We start from the raw sequence: 18,405 nt of genomic DNA, 5'->3' as shown, positions 1-18,405 counted from the left end.
TGGAATAAAATCCCAGCATTCTAGGGTTAAGCTCAGATTCACTTAAGTTTTTTATTTACTTTACCAATACGAACTGCATTTCTATTTACTAACTGCAAACTACTTATTTATGTTTTTTTAAAAAATCCGGTTAAAACACAAAGAGCCATATAACAATGGGGTTCTTTATTATTTGAAATGTTTGTTGTCAGATAAGCGCCTCTGAATTTTTTTAATTGAATTTTTCTTTACATAGATAAAAGAATATACAGTTACAAAGATAAGTGCAAACCTGTCTCAATTAAATTGCAAAGTACATACGTGATTTAAGATTTCCTTTTACATGAAATCTCCTCTGATTATTTTCCCCTGAAGTACAATGGCAGCTTTGATTTAAAAATAAATCTACTCTAGTGATAACCCTCTTACAGAAAAATGACAAATTGGAGTGAAACCTAGTTCATTGGTTATACCACACTTATCAGGTTATTTAGTATAATAAATTACAGATAATTATGAGTCTAACAGAATATTGTTAAGAGACTTGGGCTCTCTATCAATCTGACTTTAAATTTATTCTACTCTCATATCTGGCATGTTTCTTTTATAATTCCTAGTTTAACTTACATCACTTTGAAAATGATTAAGTCATGATTAAATATGATATGACCTGATATAACAAGGGTTTTATTATTGCTCCACTTTCCACAGCCTTTCTCCATGATCTAACTGTGCCAAATTACTATTATGATTGTATTAACATAGTGTCAGTTTCTTTCTTAAGCACACATGAAAATGATCAAAATTCTATACAAAACAATGAAGATTTAAATCTTAGAAACTACTTGGAATCAGAGAAAAGTGACAAATTAATTCTAGGACCTCCTGATACTGACTCCTCAGAGTGACGAAGGGGAATAAACACAGATTCATTGGATATTGATGAATTTTGTCAGTGGATTCATCCTAAATATTTTCATCTAAAAGTGGAAATATTGGCACTGACCTTACTGAATAATTGTGCAGATTAGAAGATATATATAACATCTAATACTATGGCAAAACATAGTATGCATTCAGTAAATAGTATGTATTATGATTGATGTGATAATTGGAAATCAGAGTTACTACTTGCATTTTAGAATATATGCAGGAAGAAAAGAAATTAAACAGGGCTTCATAAAAAGTTTACAGAGCTTTCTTTAATTCTTTCCACATTCATATGTAACATATCATTTATATATAAATGCAATGTTCTATAAAGGTATAAATTCCTCTGATAAGGGTTAATGTCTTTAAATTATCCTCCAGGAACTCATAATTGCCAACAAACGATAACCTCTCTGTCTCTTGGTTTGACTGCACTAACACTTACCAAAGTGTACTCTATGATAAGGTAGCGTTCCATATTTTAAAAGTTTGGGAAACCCTGAATTAAACAAAATTAAATATTTTTTCCCCTACAGAATTTCTTAGAGTCTGTAGTATGCAAATGAACATTGTAAATCTTTGGTACTTTACAAAATTATTAGTCCACTGAATTCTTTTTCATTGATCATATTAATGAAATCACAGAAATTTGTTTTGGGAAACACTACTTGGATCACATGCAAGACTCTTGTGTTTAGATCCTGAAACTATAAAATATTCTAGTTCTGAAAATAATCTAACATTAAACTTCTGTCATTTGTAGTTACTTTTTCAGACTCTAGAAGAAACGTTATTTATTATCTTAAACAAACGTAGCACACATCAAAAATGAAGAGGAAAAAGTGTTCACATTATTTCACTGCGTAGAGGTAATGCCTATTAATATTTTGGGATATTTCTTCCGGCTTGTTCCCTAACATTAAACTTCCAAAATCCACAAAGCACTCCTGGCAAAACTTATGGTCATGAGAAATTGACCTAAAAATAAAAAAGCATCTGTGGACTCTGGATTCTGAAAATTACAAAAAAATTACTTTAGATAGAATTATCAATGAATTATTGTCATGTACTAGCCACCTAAAAAAATGTGCAGTAATTCTTTTAGGTATCCCTATTTAGTTATCTTTCTCCCATTCACTAAAGTAGCCTTCTTGATATTAGTTTCCATTATGGACTTTTCATTATCTTCCCAAATCTTAAATGTTGATATTCTATGGTATCCTGTCCTAGACTGCCATACATTCCCATATAATATATGGCTACAAATTCAAAATCCTACAGGAATAAGGCAGGTATTGCAAATGAGTTAAATAGGCTGAATAAGCACTGTACCAACCTGGATAGCACATTACCCACCTACATAAGGAAAGTTACTATTCATTTGCAGTTGATTATTGCCATACAGGAATGCTAGACTAGGATTGTTTCACCAAAAGCCCAAATTTTTATCTTCATTCTACCAATTTTTAAATATTAGAAAATAATAATTCAGAGCATATTTAAATACTCTGATGGCCAAAACAAAACATATCTATGAGTCATAATTAGTTCAATGGCTATTAGTTTGCTAACTTTTCTCTACATACCCTTCATGCACAATTTCATCTTTTCATCTGGTTTTAACAACCCCGTAAATTCTATCGCTCATTACCTTCAGATCCATATATCCTGCCTCTTACCATTCTTCTACACCAACTCCACTTAAAAGTCTTATAAACACATACAATTCAATGGACCTAAAATTGAACTTATTATTTTACTCTCAACCTACTCAATCTCTTGCACTTTCACTAAATGGCACCATTATACACCGTTGCTCAAGGCAAACACTGGGAAGTCATCCTTAACTTTTCCCTATTATTATTACCTCTTTTAAATATTTCATTAATGTGTTCGTTTATCTCCACTCCTACAACCACCAACATAATTTTTACCAAGAACACAGTCTTCCTTTCTCTCCAATTATTTCTCCATACCTGCATTAAGGGTAGTACTCCTAAAATATAGATTTGATTGAGATCTGCTTACAACCCTCAAAATCTAGCTCCCTATTAGTCTTAAAGTCTGAACTTCTCAAATTGGCTTACAAGACCTTTCATGTTATAAAACCTGATTACCTTCCAGCTTTATCTCCATCCTATCCCCCAGCCATTCCAACAAACTAAAAACTGTAGTACTTAAAATTTCTGGGCATAGAACAGAAAATTATCTTATATTCCATCCTTTAAATATTCTGTTCCCTCTGCCTGGAATGTCCTTGTCCCTGGTATTTTACTCATCTAACTGAAACTCACCCTTTGGGTCTCACTGTAGATGTAGCATTCTTCACAGATACCACTTTGAGAGCCCATGTCTATATTATAATAGATGGCCTTCTTATGAAATTGCCATATTATATTACCAATATATTGTAATTGCCTTTTTATTTAACTTGCCTTCATTAAACTGGAAGTCCCAGCAGGATAGAAATTATGTCTTCTCTGTTCATAGTTGTTTCTAGTATCTATCATATAATAGAGCTCAATAAACATGCTTGAATGATGCTTGAATGATGTTAAACATGAGTCTTTTACTTTCATGATTTGATTATAAATTTCATGCTCAAATCTTAATCATATGTGGAAAAAAGCTTATGTTTTAAAAAAAATGTTAGGGTTGCCCTACAGAAATAGCTGTTTCTATGCTATCACCTGGAATATATTTTCCCATATAAATATTTTTTAATGGTAGTTTAGTTCTATACTGTTATTTTATAAGGTATTCTTCAAATATCACTGTTTAAATGAAAAATTTGTCCCAGGTTCCAAATAACCAATATATACATTTTGGAAACGCAACTATTCATACTCTTGGGAATTGCCTCTAATTACAATTAGAATAATTCATTAAAATTGAAACAAGCTGAAAAATAAACATTAAATGAAAAATATTTCAATAAGGACTTAAAATAGAAACAATCTCATTTTTTAAAGATAATTCTTGCATGTGTCCTACTTAGAAAATATATCACTAAAATTCATGGACTAAAATTATATGTATTAAATGAGTCTTCTTAATTAAATGCATATTTTATTACTGTCCCATATACTTCACACATATTAACAGGAAATTACATACATTTTCTAATGTATCACTAGAGGTAGACAGCAATGAAAAGACAGTTCTGGGAGATTGGAAATTGGCATTTAAAATGTTATCTGTCACAGTGGAATTAGAATTCTATGGAACATATTTTTGGAAATCTGGTCTAAATAAATCAAGAGACATTCAGGAAGTGATGGCATGTGGTTTACTAATAATTGCTCAGAGATATTTCTAGAACATTTTCAGAGCCATGTACAACTCTATAAAACACATGTTTATATATAAAATAGTAGATGCTATTCTAATGCTGAATCATGTGTATAATATTATAAAAAATAAAAATGCCTTATTTCAGCTCTTTAATTTCTCCTGATTTTAGCCTCCCTTATAATATACATTTTTAAAACTCTTCAATTAGTCTTGAAATTGTATACACTATATAAATACATAAAAATAAAGTATAAGTCACTAGTTCAGGTAGTAATCTGAACCATGAAAAGGATTTGTTATGTAAATGAATATAAGAACAGCATTGCAAGAGTGGTGAAATGTTTGATTTGCTTAAGACAATAAATTATTCTCAATTACTTTAGCAGCATTCAACCTGAACATAAATGATGCATCTATATATTTTCACTAATATTGAATTTGTTTAAAAGTTCTGTAACTGAATCTTCTCTTGTTCATCTAAGCCTATGTGTTTTTATCAATATCCTGAAACAATATTATGTAAAAGCTATTAAATTCAGCCCTTTTATTCCTTTTATAGGACTAGGATTACAGGCGAAAAGGACCCTCCCAAATACCTAATAAAGTAACTTTGGGGGGAAACATAATTGTTTATAGGATTAACGTTTTTAGAAATATTCACACAGAACAATAAAACGAGCAAAATAGCTCAAACCAATTATCTTGAAAACCTAAGTGAAAGTTGTAAGTCAATAGTAGTGTGTATGTAACAATTTATCAGACTGATGCTTCAATAATGTCATCAATCATTTAGTATCTACTTTGGAAAGCATAGAAATAAGCCAAGTATGAAGAACAAGAAAAGAACAATAAAAAAAAATCCTGCTCTGGAGCAGTTCCTAATCTAATGAGGGAGAAAGAATTATCATTAATAAAAGACCCATTCAGACATAATACAAAAGGAGTATCATGACAAGAGTATAACTAGTAACAACCTTCCTTATGAAGCAATATACATGCATATTGAAACATTAAGACTAGGTAAAAGATTTATTTCCGGAATCAAGTTTCACAAAAATAGGGTGTTTTAATCAGAATTTTGCAGAATAAGTTTGTAACTTAAAGACTATATATGAGGCAGAAAATGAGCCAGCTTCAAGTCAAACATCTTATCAAGGACCTAATATGTACAGAGCATAAACATGTATTAAATAAAAGTTGTTTTTCTGATTAATAATTTTAGTAGAAGAATTGCTTATGTATATACTACAAATAGATGGTGATATAGTTTGGATATTTGCCCCTGCCCAAAGCTCATGTTGAATTGTAATCCCTAATGCTGAAGGTGGGGCCTAGTGGGAGGTACTTTGATCATGGGAAGTGGATTTCTCTTGAATGGTTTACCACCATTCCCTTAGGGCTCTTCTAGTAATAGTGAGTTCTTGCCATAGTAAGTGAGTTCTTGCAGTAGTGAATGAATTCTTGTGAGATCTTGTTATTTAAAAGTGTGTAGCACCTCCCCCCATCTCCTCTTGTTGCTCCTGCTTTCACTATGTGACATGCCTGCTCCTAACTTCTACCATGATTGTAAGCTTCCTGAGGCCGTGCTGAAAGCTAAGCAGATGCCAGCACCATGCTTCCTGTAAAGCCTGTAGAACCATAAGCCAATTGAACCTCTTTTCTATATAAATTATCCTGTCTCAGGGATTCCTCTATAGCAATGCAAAGTGGTCTAATACAGATGGCTTGAAATTCCACAGTTCGATACTTGGAGAATTTCACATTTTACATGTACAGAAACTTAAATATCAGTGCCAAAGCCAAAGTGGTAATTGCTATCAATCATATACCCAAAAAAACTATATATAACATAACCTGAAAGATATTTGAGCCCAGAACAATATTTTAATGAGGCAAGTAAAGAATAAGCTACAAGCATTAAAATCATATGCAGTGATCATGATTATTTTTACATAACACAATTCATTCTCACTGAAAGTGGCTATATTAAGCTTGATTATAATGAAGTGAGATTTCCATGTATAACTTGCAGAGTAAGCCTTACTATTTTGTCATCAAATTTTTAGACATAAACCTTAATTATTTATGGTATTTGGAAAGCCTAAAATATTGTAATATGTATTTTTAAAAGCTTTCATGGCTTTAAGTTATTTTACTGAACTTTTCACTCAAATTCATTATAAATTAGTAATAGATGTATATCAATTAACTGTAATTTGACCTATATGTTACATAACTATATGAAGTACTTAAGTCAATAAAGTGATATCCAAGTTCAAACTTACAGTTCAATTGCCTTGTTCCACATGATAACGTATCCAGAAAGAATGAAAGATTCAATATTTACAATATGTGTATTTCCTCTTTCTGTTCCAACATAAAGCCATTTACTCTGGAAAGGTAGATGACAGTAAGTAATTCTGAAAGAAAGAAAATCGTAATTAAAATATCTAAATTTTACATTTGGTCAGCATTATATTTGCCTTACATGTATCATGTAGTGATAGCAATATAAATAATAAAATGTACTATATACTCAATGTAGTTATTCATTGAGAGTATAGGATAAATAACAATATTATAGCATTAAAAACAATAATGATAATAAGCACTATTAATAAGTGCCTAGATGGGCATTAATATACATTGCTTCTAATTCTGAAAACAGCAAGACAGATATGTATTTCTGTTATACAAAAATGAAACTGTGGCTGAATTTTTTTGTTCACTTGCCTAAGACTTACAGCTAATAAGCGGCAAAACCGGGATTGATATCCTTTCCTGTTTGGTTACAAAATTAACATCTTTCCACTAAACTACATGGTTTTCTATTTTTAAGATCATATTTGCTTCAAATACATGAATTTCGTATTATTGTATTTCATAAATTTAATATTTGCTTCAAATTATAAAGATCATATTTGCTTCAAATACATAAATTTCAGAGTTCACAGAGAAGTGGTAGCTATGTCTACATGAGATGATAAATTATTCAGGTTTTATTCAGATGTTTGACATCTAAGCAGTAAAAAGAAAACTCATAAAGTCAGAGATTCACTGTACTCTTCCCTTGGTTTTATTGTTCTGTTCTCATCTTCACAGTGGGCTTTCTGACTAGCTCTAGGACCTGTTACATAGCCAGAGCAACCATGACTCCTACACAGGAAATATGGGAATTTACCAGAGTCCTCTATTCACAACATTATCACTCCTTCTAGTTTGGCCTAATCATGCTTTTTAGTTACTCTACAAAAAAGAAGGAGGATAAGTTCATAGTTATCTCTTGTCAGACAGACCAATTTTTTTTTAAAAAAATGTGAATGATATACTTCCAATATGATATTGTCTTGTACTTCTTTATATAAGAATAAAAAGGCCAGGTGCGGTGGCTCATGCCTGTAATCCAAGCACTTTGGGAGGCCAAGGCAGGTGGATCATAAGGTCAAGAGATCGAGACCATCCTGTCCAACACGGTGAAAGCCCGTCTCTACTAAAAATACAAAAAATTAGCCAGGCGTGGTGGTGTGCACCTATAGACCCAGCTACCCAGGAGGCTGAGGCAGGAGAATCAGTTGAACCCAGGTGACAGAGGTTGCAGTGAGTTGAGATTTGCCACTGCACTCCAGTCTGGCGACAGAGTGAGACTCCATGTCACACACACACACACACACACACACACAAAAAAGAATAAAAGTGAACATCCAGTGTGTCCAATTTATATTCTTGGTCTGGTTCGGTGAAGTTTTCAACAGCCTGTTTCTTTGAACCAAACTTCATCTATTATTCAAAGTACCCTGCACACTACATTCAAAAAATTAAAAGCCCTGCTATTACACAAGCAATTACTATCGACAATATAATTAATTGACAGTATAATTAATGTGTAGCCTATATGATGTTGGAAAATTTTGATTAAAACCTAAAATCTAGAGTTGCTGTTGCCAAGGGATATTTAATAATGTTGCACAGGAAGTAACTTGATGGTCATGTTTCAAGGCAATGAAGAATCAATTTTCAGTTCAATCTTAGGTAGAAAGAGGAAACTCACTTTAAAGAGAATTAAGATCATCCTTTCTGAATTACAGGGACAGTGGAAAAAACTCTAATCCCGTTAAAGAAGACACAAATATACGGGTTCAAGTAGAAAAAAAGCAAACCTCAATATTACATAGTCACTTCCAGGATTAAGAAGAAAAGTGTAAGAACTGCAGGTTTCAGTAATGAGACAGAACTAAAACTATTCTTTGAACTAGTAACTACTTTTTTCCTCATCCTTATTAAATATAAACTAGAGGCTTTATATCAGGCAGGTTTCACCTTATATTCAATGTCCAACTGATGGGTAGTGGTCACAACAACTAGATAAACATTCTCAGGTTTTAACTGAACCCCCCTAAACAGAGTAATAGGATTACTTAGAATGATTGCCACAGATGAAGGAAAAGATATAATAACACTTGTGCTGTGTAATTGCTAACTCTATTATATGATTAGCCAACACCTTTATACGACTTAGTTTATTGTATTTAATAATTACACTGTCCTTTGTAACTTATTTCTATCACCACTACATGTAAGCCTTGGAAAAATAATGTTGTTCCTATATCCATATTAACTATCACTAAATAATCGAAGATATCCTTAGCCTTCCATCCATTCATCCATTTACTCAATCTTCAGTGAATAACTCTTTATAAAAAAGTATTGTTGGGTGGAGGGACCAAGATGATTGACTGGAAATAGCTGCGGCCAGAGGCTCGCACCCAGAAGAATAAAAACAGCGAGAGAAGAACGAAAACTGCACGTGAATCCTGCACCGGCAACTGAGGTATCTAAGTTCTCTCATTGGGACTGAATAGGCAGTTGGCACAACCCACAGAGAGCCAGGAAAAGCAGAGTGGAACAAAGGCCCACCTGGGAACTGCAAGTAACAAGGGGAGCTCCCGCTCCCAGCCAAGCAAAGTGGTGGGTGTGCTCTCCCACCCAGAAAACCATGCTTTTTCCATGAATCTGTGCAACCCGCAAATCAGGAGATCCCCTTTGTGAGCCTATGCGACCAGGGCCTTGGGTCCCAAGCACAGAGCTGTGCAGATTCTCGGAGGTCACTCAGCTAGAGACTAAGATTACCAAGTTCCTGAGGGGAGGGGCAGCTGCCATCACTGCAGCTGCCTGCTGCTTAAGATGACTGAGTCCTGGGGGAAGTGGTGGCAGCCATAATTGCAGCTCCAGTCTGCCACTTTTTCCCTGCTGGTGGAAAACTGAGCGGTTTGGACTCAGGAGGAATTCCTCAAAGTGTAGCACAGCGGCTGTGGTGGATCATGGCCATGCTACCCCTTTAGGCTGGACCCTGACCCATCCCTCCTCACTGGATGGGGCCTCTCTGCAGGAATTTCTGTCTGTACATCCCAGCTAGGGATGTACAGAATTCTGGTGTCCCTGGGATGCAGCCACTTGCAGGAGGGGCAGCCATGGTCTCTATGGATCAGTGGACTTAGTCTTTCCCCCGATGGCTCTGCAGAACCTGGGAAGTGCAGATGAGTGGGATTCCCCCTACCACAGTACACCCCCTCTGCCAAAGGCCAGCTGGAGTGCTTTGTTAAGTGAATTATTGATCCCATGCCTCCTGACTGGGTGAGACCCCCCCAATAAGAGTCACCAGACACCTTATTTAGGACCATTCCTGCTGGTATAAGGTTGGTGCCCCTCTGGGATGGAGCTCCCAGAGAAAGGAGCAGGCAGCCGTCTTTGCTGTTCTGCAACCTCCCCTGGTGACACCTTCAGGTTTGTGAGGGACTCAGGCAAATAGGGTCTGCAGTGGACCCCCAACAAACCAGAAGAGGGGCCTGACTGTTAAAAGAGTAACAAATAGAAAGCAGCAACAACATTAACAAAAATGTCCCCCACAAAAACCCCACCCAAAAGCCTCAAGGTTCAAGGCTAGATAAACTCATAAAGATGAGAAAAAAACCAATGAAAAAACACTGAACCCTCAAAAAACAGAGTGCTTCTCCTCCTCCAAATTATTGCAACACCTCTCTGGCAAGGGTAGAGAACTGGGCAGAGGCTGAGATGAATGAATTGACAGAAGTAGGCTTCAGAAGGTGGGTAATATTGAACTTCACTGAGCTACAGGAGCATGTTCTAACCCAATGCAAAGAAGTTAACAACCATAATAAAACATCACAGGAGCTGTTAACCAGAATAACCAGTTTAGAGAGGAACATAAATGACCTGATGGACCTGAAAAACACAACATGAGAACTTCACAATGCACCCACAATTATTGATAGCCGAATAGACCAAGTGGAGGAAAGAATTTCAGAGCTTGAAGACCATCGTGATGAAACAAGACAGGCAGACAAGATTAGGAAAAAAAAAAAAAAGAATGAAAAGGAATGAACAAAACCTCCAGGACTTATGGGGTCATGTAAAAAGACCAAACTTCTGACTGATTGAAGTACCTAAAAGAGACAGGGAGAACAGGGCCAAGTTGGAAAACATACTTCAAGATATCATCCACAAGAACTTCCCTAACCTAGTAGAGGAGGCCCACATTCAAATTCAGGAAATCCAGAGAACCCCAGTAAGATACTCCATAAGAAGATCAACCCCAAGGTACATAATATCAGATTCTGTAAGGTCAAAATGAAAGAAAAAATGTTAAGGGCAGCCAGAGAGAAAGGCCAGGTAACCTACAAAAGGAAGCCCGTCAGACTAACAGCAGACCTCTCAGCAGAAACCCTACAAGCCAAAAAAGATTAGGGGCCAATATTTCTTAAAGAAAGAATACCCAACCCAGAATTTCACATATGGCCAAACGAAGCTTCATAAGTGAAGGAGAAATAAAATCCTTTTCAGACAAGCAAATGCTGAGAGAATTTGTCACCACCAGGCCCACCTTGTGAGAGCTCCTAAAGGAAGTACTAAATATGAAAACAAACAAGCATTCAGACAAATAAACAAAAAACTGTTACCAGCCACTACAAAACCACACTGAAGGACAAAGATCAATGACGCTATAAAGCAACTACATCAACAAGTCTGCAAAATAACCAGTTAGCATCATGATGACAGGATCAAATTCACACATAACAATATTAAATTTAAATGTAAATGAGCTAAATGCCCCAATTAAAAGACACAGAATGGCCTTACAAGAGACCCTGAAGGAAGCACTAAACATGGAAAGGAACAACCGGTACCAGCCATTGCAAAAACATGCCAAAATGTAAAGACCATCAAGGCTAGGAAGAAACGGCACCAACTAACAAGCAAAATAACCAGTTAATATCATAATGGCAGGATCAAGTTCACACATAACAATCTTAACCTTAAATGTAAATGGACTAAATGCTCCAATTAAAAGACACAGACTAGCAAATTGGATAAAGAGTCAAGACCCATCAGTCTGCTGTATTCAGGAGACCCATCTCACACGCAGAGACATACATAGGCTCAAAATAAAGGGATGGAGGAAGATTTACCAAGCAAATGGAGAACAAAAAAAAGTGGGGGTTGCAATCCTAGTCTCTGATAAAACAGACTTTAAACCATCAAAGATCAAAAGAGACAAAGAAGGCCATTATATAATGGTAAAGGGATCAATTCAACAGGAAGAGCTAACTATCCTAAATATATATGCACCCAATACAGGAGCACCCAGATTCATAAAGCAAGTCCTTAGAGACTTACAAAGAGACTTAGACTCCCATACAATAATAATGGGAGACTTCAACACTGCACTGTCAACATTAGACAGATCAACGAGACAGAAAGTTAACAAGGATATCCAGGAATTGAACTCATCTCTGCAGCAAGCAGACCTAATAGACATCTATAGAACTCTCCACCCCAAATCAACAGAATATACATTCTTCTCAGCACCACATCGTACTTACTCCAAAATTGACCACGTAATTGGAAGTAAAGCACTCCTCAGCAAATGTACAAGAACAGAAATTATAACAAACTGTCTCTCAGACCACAGTGCAATCAAACTAGAACTCAGGACTAAGAAACTCAATCAAAACCGCTCAACTACATGGAAACTGAACAACCTGCTCCTGAATGACTACTGGGTACATAACGAAATGAAGGCAGAAATAAAGATGTTCTTTGAAACCAATGAGAACAAAGATACAACATACCAGAATCTCTGGGACACATTTAAAGCAGTGTGTAGAGGGAAATTTATAGCACTAAATGCCCACAAGAGAAAGCAGGAAAGATCTAAAATTGACACTCTAACATCGCAATTAAAAGAACTAGAGAAGCAAGAGCAAACACATTCAAAAGCTAGCAGAAGGCAAGAAATAACTAAGATCAGAGCAGAACTGAAGGAGATAGAGACACAAAAAACCCTCCAAAAAATCAATGAATCCAGGAGTTGGTTTTTTGAAAAGATCAACAAAATTGACAGACCACTAGCAAGACTAAAAAAGAAGAAAAGAGAGAAGAATCAAATCGACGCAATTAAAAATGATAAAGGGGATATCACCACCGACCCCACAGAAATACAAACTACCATCAGAGAATACTATAAACACCTCTATGCAAATAAACTGGAAAATCTAGAAGAAATGGATAATTTCCTGGACACTTACACTCTTCCAAGACTAAACCAGGAAGAAGTTGAATCCCTGAATAGACCAATAGCAGGCTCTGAAATTGAGGCAATAATTAATAGCCTACCAACCAAAAAAAGTCCAGGACCAGATGGATTCACAGCTGAATTCTACCAGAGGTACAAGGAGGAGCTGGTACCATTCCTTCTGAAACTATTCCAATCAATAGAAAAAGAGGGAATCCTCCCTAACTCATTTTATGAGGCCAACATCATCCTGATACCAAAGCCTGGCAGAGACACAACAAAAAAAGAGAATTTTAGACCAATATCCCTGATGAACATCGATGCAAAAATCCTCAATAAAATACTGGCAAACCGGATTCAGCAACACATCAAAAAGCTTATCCACCATGATCAAGTGGGCTTCATCCCAGGGATGCAAGGCTGGTTCAACATTCGCAAATCAATAAACATAATCCAGCATATAAACAGAACCAAAGACAAGAACCACATGATTATCTCAATAGATGCAGAAAAGGCTTTTGACAAAATTCAACAGCCCTTCATGCTAAAAACGCTCAATAAATTCGGTATTGATGGAACGTACTTCAAAATAATAAGAGCTATTTATGACAAACCCACAGCCAATATCATACTGAATGGGCAAAAACTGGAAAAATTCCCTTTGAAAACTGGCACAAGACAGGGATGCCCTCTCTCACCACTCCTATTCAACATAGTGTTGGAAGTTCTGGCTAGGGCAATCAGGCAAGAGAAAGAAATCAAGGGGATTCAGTTAGGAAAAGAAGAAGTCAAATTGTCCCTGTTTGCAGATGACATGATTGTATATTTAGAAAACCCCATTGTCTCCGCCCAAAGTCTCCTTAAGCTGATAAGCAACTTCAGCAAAGTCTCAGGATACAAAATTAATGTGCAAAAATCACAAGCATTCTTATACACCAGTAACAGACAAACAGAGAGCCAAATCAGGAATGAACTTCCATTCACAATTGCTTCAAAGAGAATAAAATACCTAGGAATCCAACTTCCAAGGGATGTAAAGGACCTCTTCAAGGAGAACTACAAACCACTGCTCAGTGAAATAAAAGAGGACACAAACAAATGGAAGAACATACCATGCTCATGGATAGGAAGAATCAATATCGTGAAAATGGCCATACTGCCCAAGGTAATTTATAGATTCAATGCCATCCCCATCAAGCTACCAATGAGCTTCTTCACAGAATTGGAAAAAACTGCTTTAAAGTTCATATGGAACCAAAAAAGAGCCCGCATCTCCAAGACAATCCTAAGTCAAAAGAACAAAGCTGGAGGCATCACGCTACCTGACTTCAAACTATACTACAAGGCTACAGTAACCAAAACAGCATGGTACTGGTACCAAAACAGAGATATAGACCAATGGAACAGAACAGAGTCCTCAGAAATAATACCACACATCTACAGCCATCTGATCTTTGACAAACCTGAGAGAAACAAGAAATGGGGAAAGGATTCCCTATTTAATAAATGGTGCTGGGAAAATTGGCTAGCCATAAGTAGAAAGCTGCAACTGGATCCTTTCCTTACTCCTTATACGAAAATTAATTCAAGATGGATCAGAGACTTAAATGTTAGACCTAATACCATAAAAATCCTAGAGGAAAACCTAGGTAGTACCATTCAGGACATAGGCATGGGCAAAGACTTCATGTCTAAAACACCAAAAGCAACGGCAGCAAAAGCCAAAATTGACAAATGGGATCTCATTAAACTAAAGAGCTTCTGCACAGCAAAAGAAACTACCATCAGAGTGAACAGGCAACCTACAGAATGGGAGAAAATTTTTGCAATCTACTCATCTGACAAAGGGCTAATATCCAGAACCTACAAAGAACTCAAACAAATTTACAAGAAAAAAACAAACAACCCCATCAAAAAGTGGGCAAAGGATATGAACAGACATTTCTCAAAAGAAGACATTCATACAGCCAACAGACACATGAAAAAATGCTCATCATCACTGGCCATCAGAGAAATGCAAATCAAAACCACAATGAGATACCATCTCACACCAGTTAGAATGGCGATCATTCAAAAGTCAGGAAACAACAGGTGCTGGAGAGGATGTGGAGAAATAGGAACACTTTTACACTGTTGGTGGGATTGTAAACTAGTTCAATCATTATGGAAAACAGTATGGCGATTCCTCAAGGATCTAGAACTAGATGTACCATATGACCCAGCCATCCCATTACTGGGTATATACCCAAAGGATTATAAATTATGCTGCTATAAAGACACGTGCACACGTATGTTTATTGCAGCACTATTCACAATAGCAAAGACTTGGAATCAACCCAAATGTCCATCAGTGACAGATTGGATTAAGAAAATGTGGCACATATACACCATGGAATACTATGCAGCCATAAAAAAGGATGAGTTTGTGTCCTTTGTAGGGACATGGATGCAGCTGGAAACCATCATTCTTAGCAAACTATCACAAGAACAGAAAACCAAACACCGCATGTTCTCACTCATAGGTGGGAACTGAACAATGAGATCACTTGGATTCGGGAAGGGGAACATCACACACCGGGGCCTATCATGGGGAGGGGGAAGGGGGGAGGGATTGCATTGGGAGTTATACCTGATGTAAATGACGAGTTGATGGGTGCAGCACACCAACATGGCACAAGTATACATATGTAACAAACCTGCACGTTGTGCACATGTACCCTACAACTTAAAGTATAATAATAATAAATAAATTAAAAAAAAAAACCAAAACAAAACAAAACAAAACAAAACAAAAAAAAAAGACACAGAATGGCAAGCTGGTAAAGAGTCAAGACCAATTGGTGTGCTGTATTCAAGCGACCCATCTCACATGCAGGGACACACATAGGCTCAAAATAAAAGGGTGAGGGAACATCTACCAAGCAAATAAAAAGCAGAAAAAAGCAGGGGTTGCAATCCTAGTATCTGACAAGACAGACTTTAAACCAACAAAGATGAAAAAAGACAAAGAAGGACAATACATAATGGTAAAAAGTTCAATACAACAAGAAGAGTTAACTATCCTAAATTTCTATGCCTCACTTCAAGAGCAATGAGATTCATAAAACAAGTTCTTAGAAACCTACAAAAAGATTTAGACTCCCACACAATAATAACAGGAGACTTTAATACTTCACTGTCAATATAGATCATTGAGACGGAAAGTTTACAAGAATCTTCAGGACTCAAACTCACCTCTGGCTTAAGTGGACTGGATATCTACAGAACTCTCCATCCCAAAACAACAGAATATACATTTTTCTCAGCACCACATGGAACTTACTTTAAAATTGATCATATAATTGGAAGTAGAACACTCCTCAGCAAATGCAAAAGAACTAAAATCATAACAGTCTCTCAGACATCGGAGCAATTAAATTAGAATTTAAGATTAAGAAACACAGTCAAACCTACCCAACTAAATGGAAATGCAACAACATGCTCCTGAATGACTCCTGGGTAATAAAATTAAGGCAGAAATCAAGAAGTTCTGTGAAACGAATGAGAAAAAAGAAACAATACACAAGAATCTCTGGGACACAGAAAAAACAGTGTTAAGGGGAAATTTATAGAACTAAATGTCCACATCGAAAAGCTAGAAAGATCTCAAATTGACACTATAATATCACAACTAGAGAACCAAGAGCAAACAAACCCCCAAAATAGTAGAAGACAAGAAATAACCAAGATCAGAGCAGAACTGAAGGTGATAGAGACATGAAAAACCCTTTAAAAAAGTCAGCAAATCCAGGAGTTAGTTTTTTGAAAGAATAGTGAAATAGACCACTAGCTAGACTAATAAAGAGGGAAGAATCAAATTGATACAATAAAAAATGATAAAGGGGATATCACCACTGACCCCACAGAAATGCAAACAACTATCAGACAATACTATAAACAAATAAATTAGTTTATTTGCATTAATTTATTTGCATACTATGCAAATAAATTTGAAAATCCAGAGGAAATGGACAAATTCCTGAACACATACACTCTCCCAAGACTGAACCAGGAAGAAGTTAAACCCCTGAATAGACAAATAATGAGTTCTGAAACTGAGGCAGTAATAAATAGCCTACAAACCAAAAAAAAGCCCAGGAGCAGAGAGATTTACCGCTGAATTCTACCAGAGGTACAAAGAGGAGCTGGTACCATTTATTCTCAAACTATTCCAAACAAATTAAAAGGAAGGATTCCTGCGTCAATCATTTTGTGAAGCCAGCATCATCCTGATACCAAAGCCTGGCAGAGACACAACTAAAAAAGAAACTTCAGGCCAATATCCTGATGAACATCAATGCAAAAATCCTCAATAAAATGCTGGCAAACCAAGTCCAACAGCACATCAAAAAGTTTATCTACCATGATCAAGCTGGCTTAATCCCCAGGATGCAAGGCTAGTAACAACATATTCAAATCAATAAACGTCGTTCATCATGTAAATAGAACTAAAGACAAAAACCACAGGATTATCTTAATAGATGCAGAAAAGTCCTTTGATAAAATTCAACATCTCTTAATGTTAAAAACTCTCAAGAAGGTAGGTAGTGATGGAACATAAAATAATAAGAGACATTTAGAACAAACCCACAGCCAATATCATACTGAATGAGCAAAAGCCAGAAGCATTCTCCTTGAAAACCAGCAAAAGACAAGGACGCCCTCTCTCACCACTCCTATTCAACATAGTATTGGGAGTTCTGGCTAGGGAGGTCAGGTAAGAGAAAGAAATAAAGGGTATTCAAATAGGAAGAGAGGAAGTCAAACTGTCTCTATAGATAACATAATCCTACATATAGAAAATCCTATCGCTTCAGCCTAAAAGCTTCTTAAGCTGATAAGGAACTTCAGCAAAGTCTCAGGATACAAAATCAATGTGCAAAAATCACAACCATTCCTATATACCAACAATAGACAAGCAGAGAGCCAAATCATGAATGAACTCCCATTCACAATTGCTACAAAGAGAATAAAATACCTAGGAATACAGTTAACAATGGATGTCAAGGAGCTCTTCAAGGAGAACTACAAAGCACTGCTCAAGGAAATCAGAGAGAACACAAACAAATGGATAAAAACATTCCATGCTCATGGGCAGGAAGAATCAATATTGTGAAAATGGCCATACTGCCTAAAGTAATTTAAAGATTCAATGCTATTTCTAGTAAAATACCACTGACATTCTTCACAGATTTAGAAAAAACTACTTTAAAATTCATATGGAGCCAAAAAAGAGCCCATATAGCCAAGAAAATTCTAAGCAAAAAGAATAAAGCTGTAGGCACCATGCCAACCAATTTCAAGCTATACCACAAAGCTACAGTAACCAAAACAGCATGGTACTGGTACCAAAACAGACATGTAGACCAACGGAACAGAATATAGATCTCAGAAATAAGACCGCACATCTACAACCATCTGAACTTCGACAAACTTGACAAAAAGAAGCAATGGGGAAAGGATTCCCTATTTAATATATGGTGCTGGGAGAACTGGCTAGCCATATTCAGAAAATTGAAACTGGATCCCTTCCTTACAACTTACACAAAAATTAACTCAAGATAGATTAAATA

General features: G+C 36.0%; 1 protein-coding gene across 6 annotated transcripts in view; it reads right to left on the bottom strand.

The window, feature by feature from the left end:
- STXBP5L (syntaxin binding protein 5L) overlaps nucleotides 1-18,405 on the bottom strand; it is a 494,315-nt gene that overhangs the window by 301,606 nt on the left and 174,304 nt on the right. For 5 of the 6 annotated variants that reach the window (XM_038003392.2, XM_007985660.3, XM_007985662.3 and 2 more), the window contains one exon: nucleotides 6,489-6,623. In XM_038003392.2, the coding sequence (XP_037859320.1) occupies nucleotides 6,489-6,623 (135 nt within the window). Of the gene's footprint in view, nucleotides 1-6,488; nucleotides 6,624-18,405 lie in introns of those variants that run through there. The other variant, XM_038003397.2, reaches the window with a different exon arrangement.

The sequence above is a fragment of the Chlorocebus sabaeus genome, chromosome 22 (genome assembly GCF_047675955.1).
Source record: "Chlorocebus sabaeus isolate Y175 chromosome 22, mChlSab1.0.hap1, whole genome shotgun sequence".
Taxonomy (NCBI): domain Eukaryota; kingdom Metazoa; phylum Chordata; class Mammalia; order Primates; family Cercopithecidae; genus Chlorocebus; species Chlorocebus sabaeus.
Note: the sequence above shows the minus strand (reverse complement) of the source record. Positions and strands in the feature narration are given on the sequence as shown.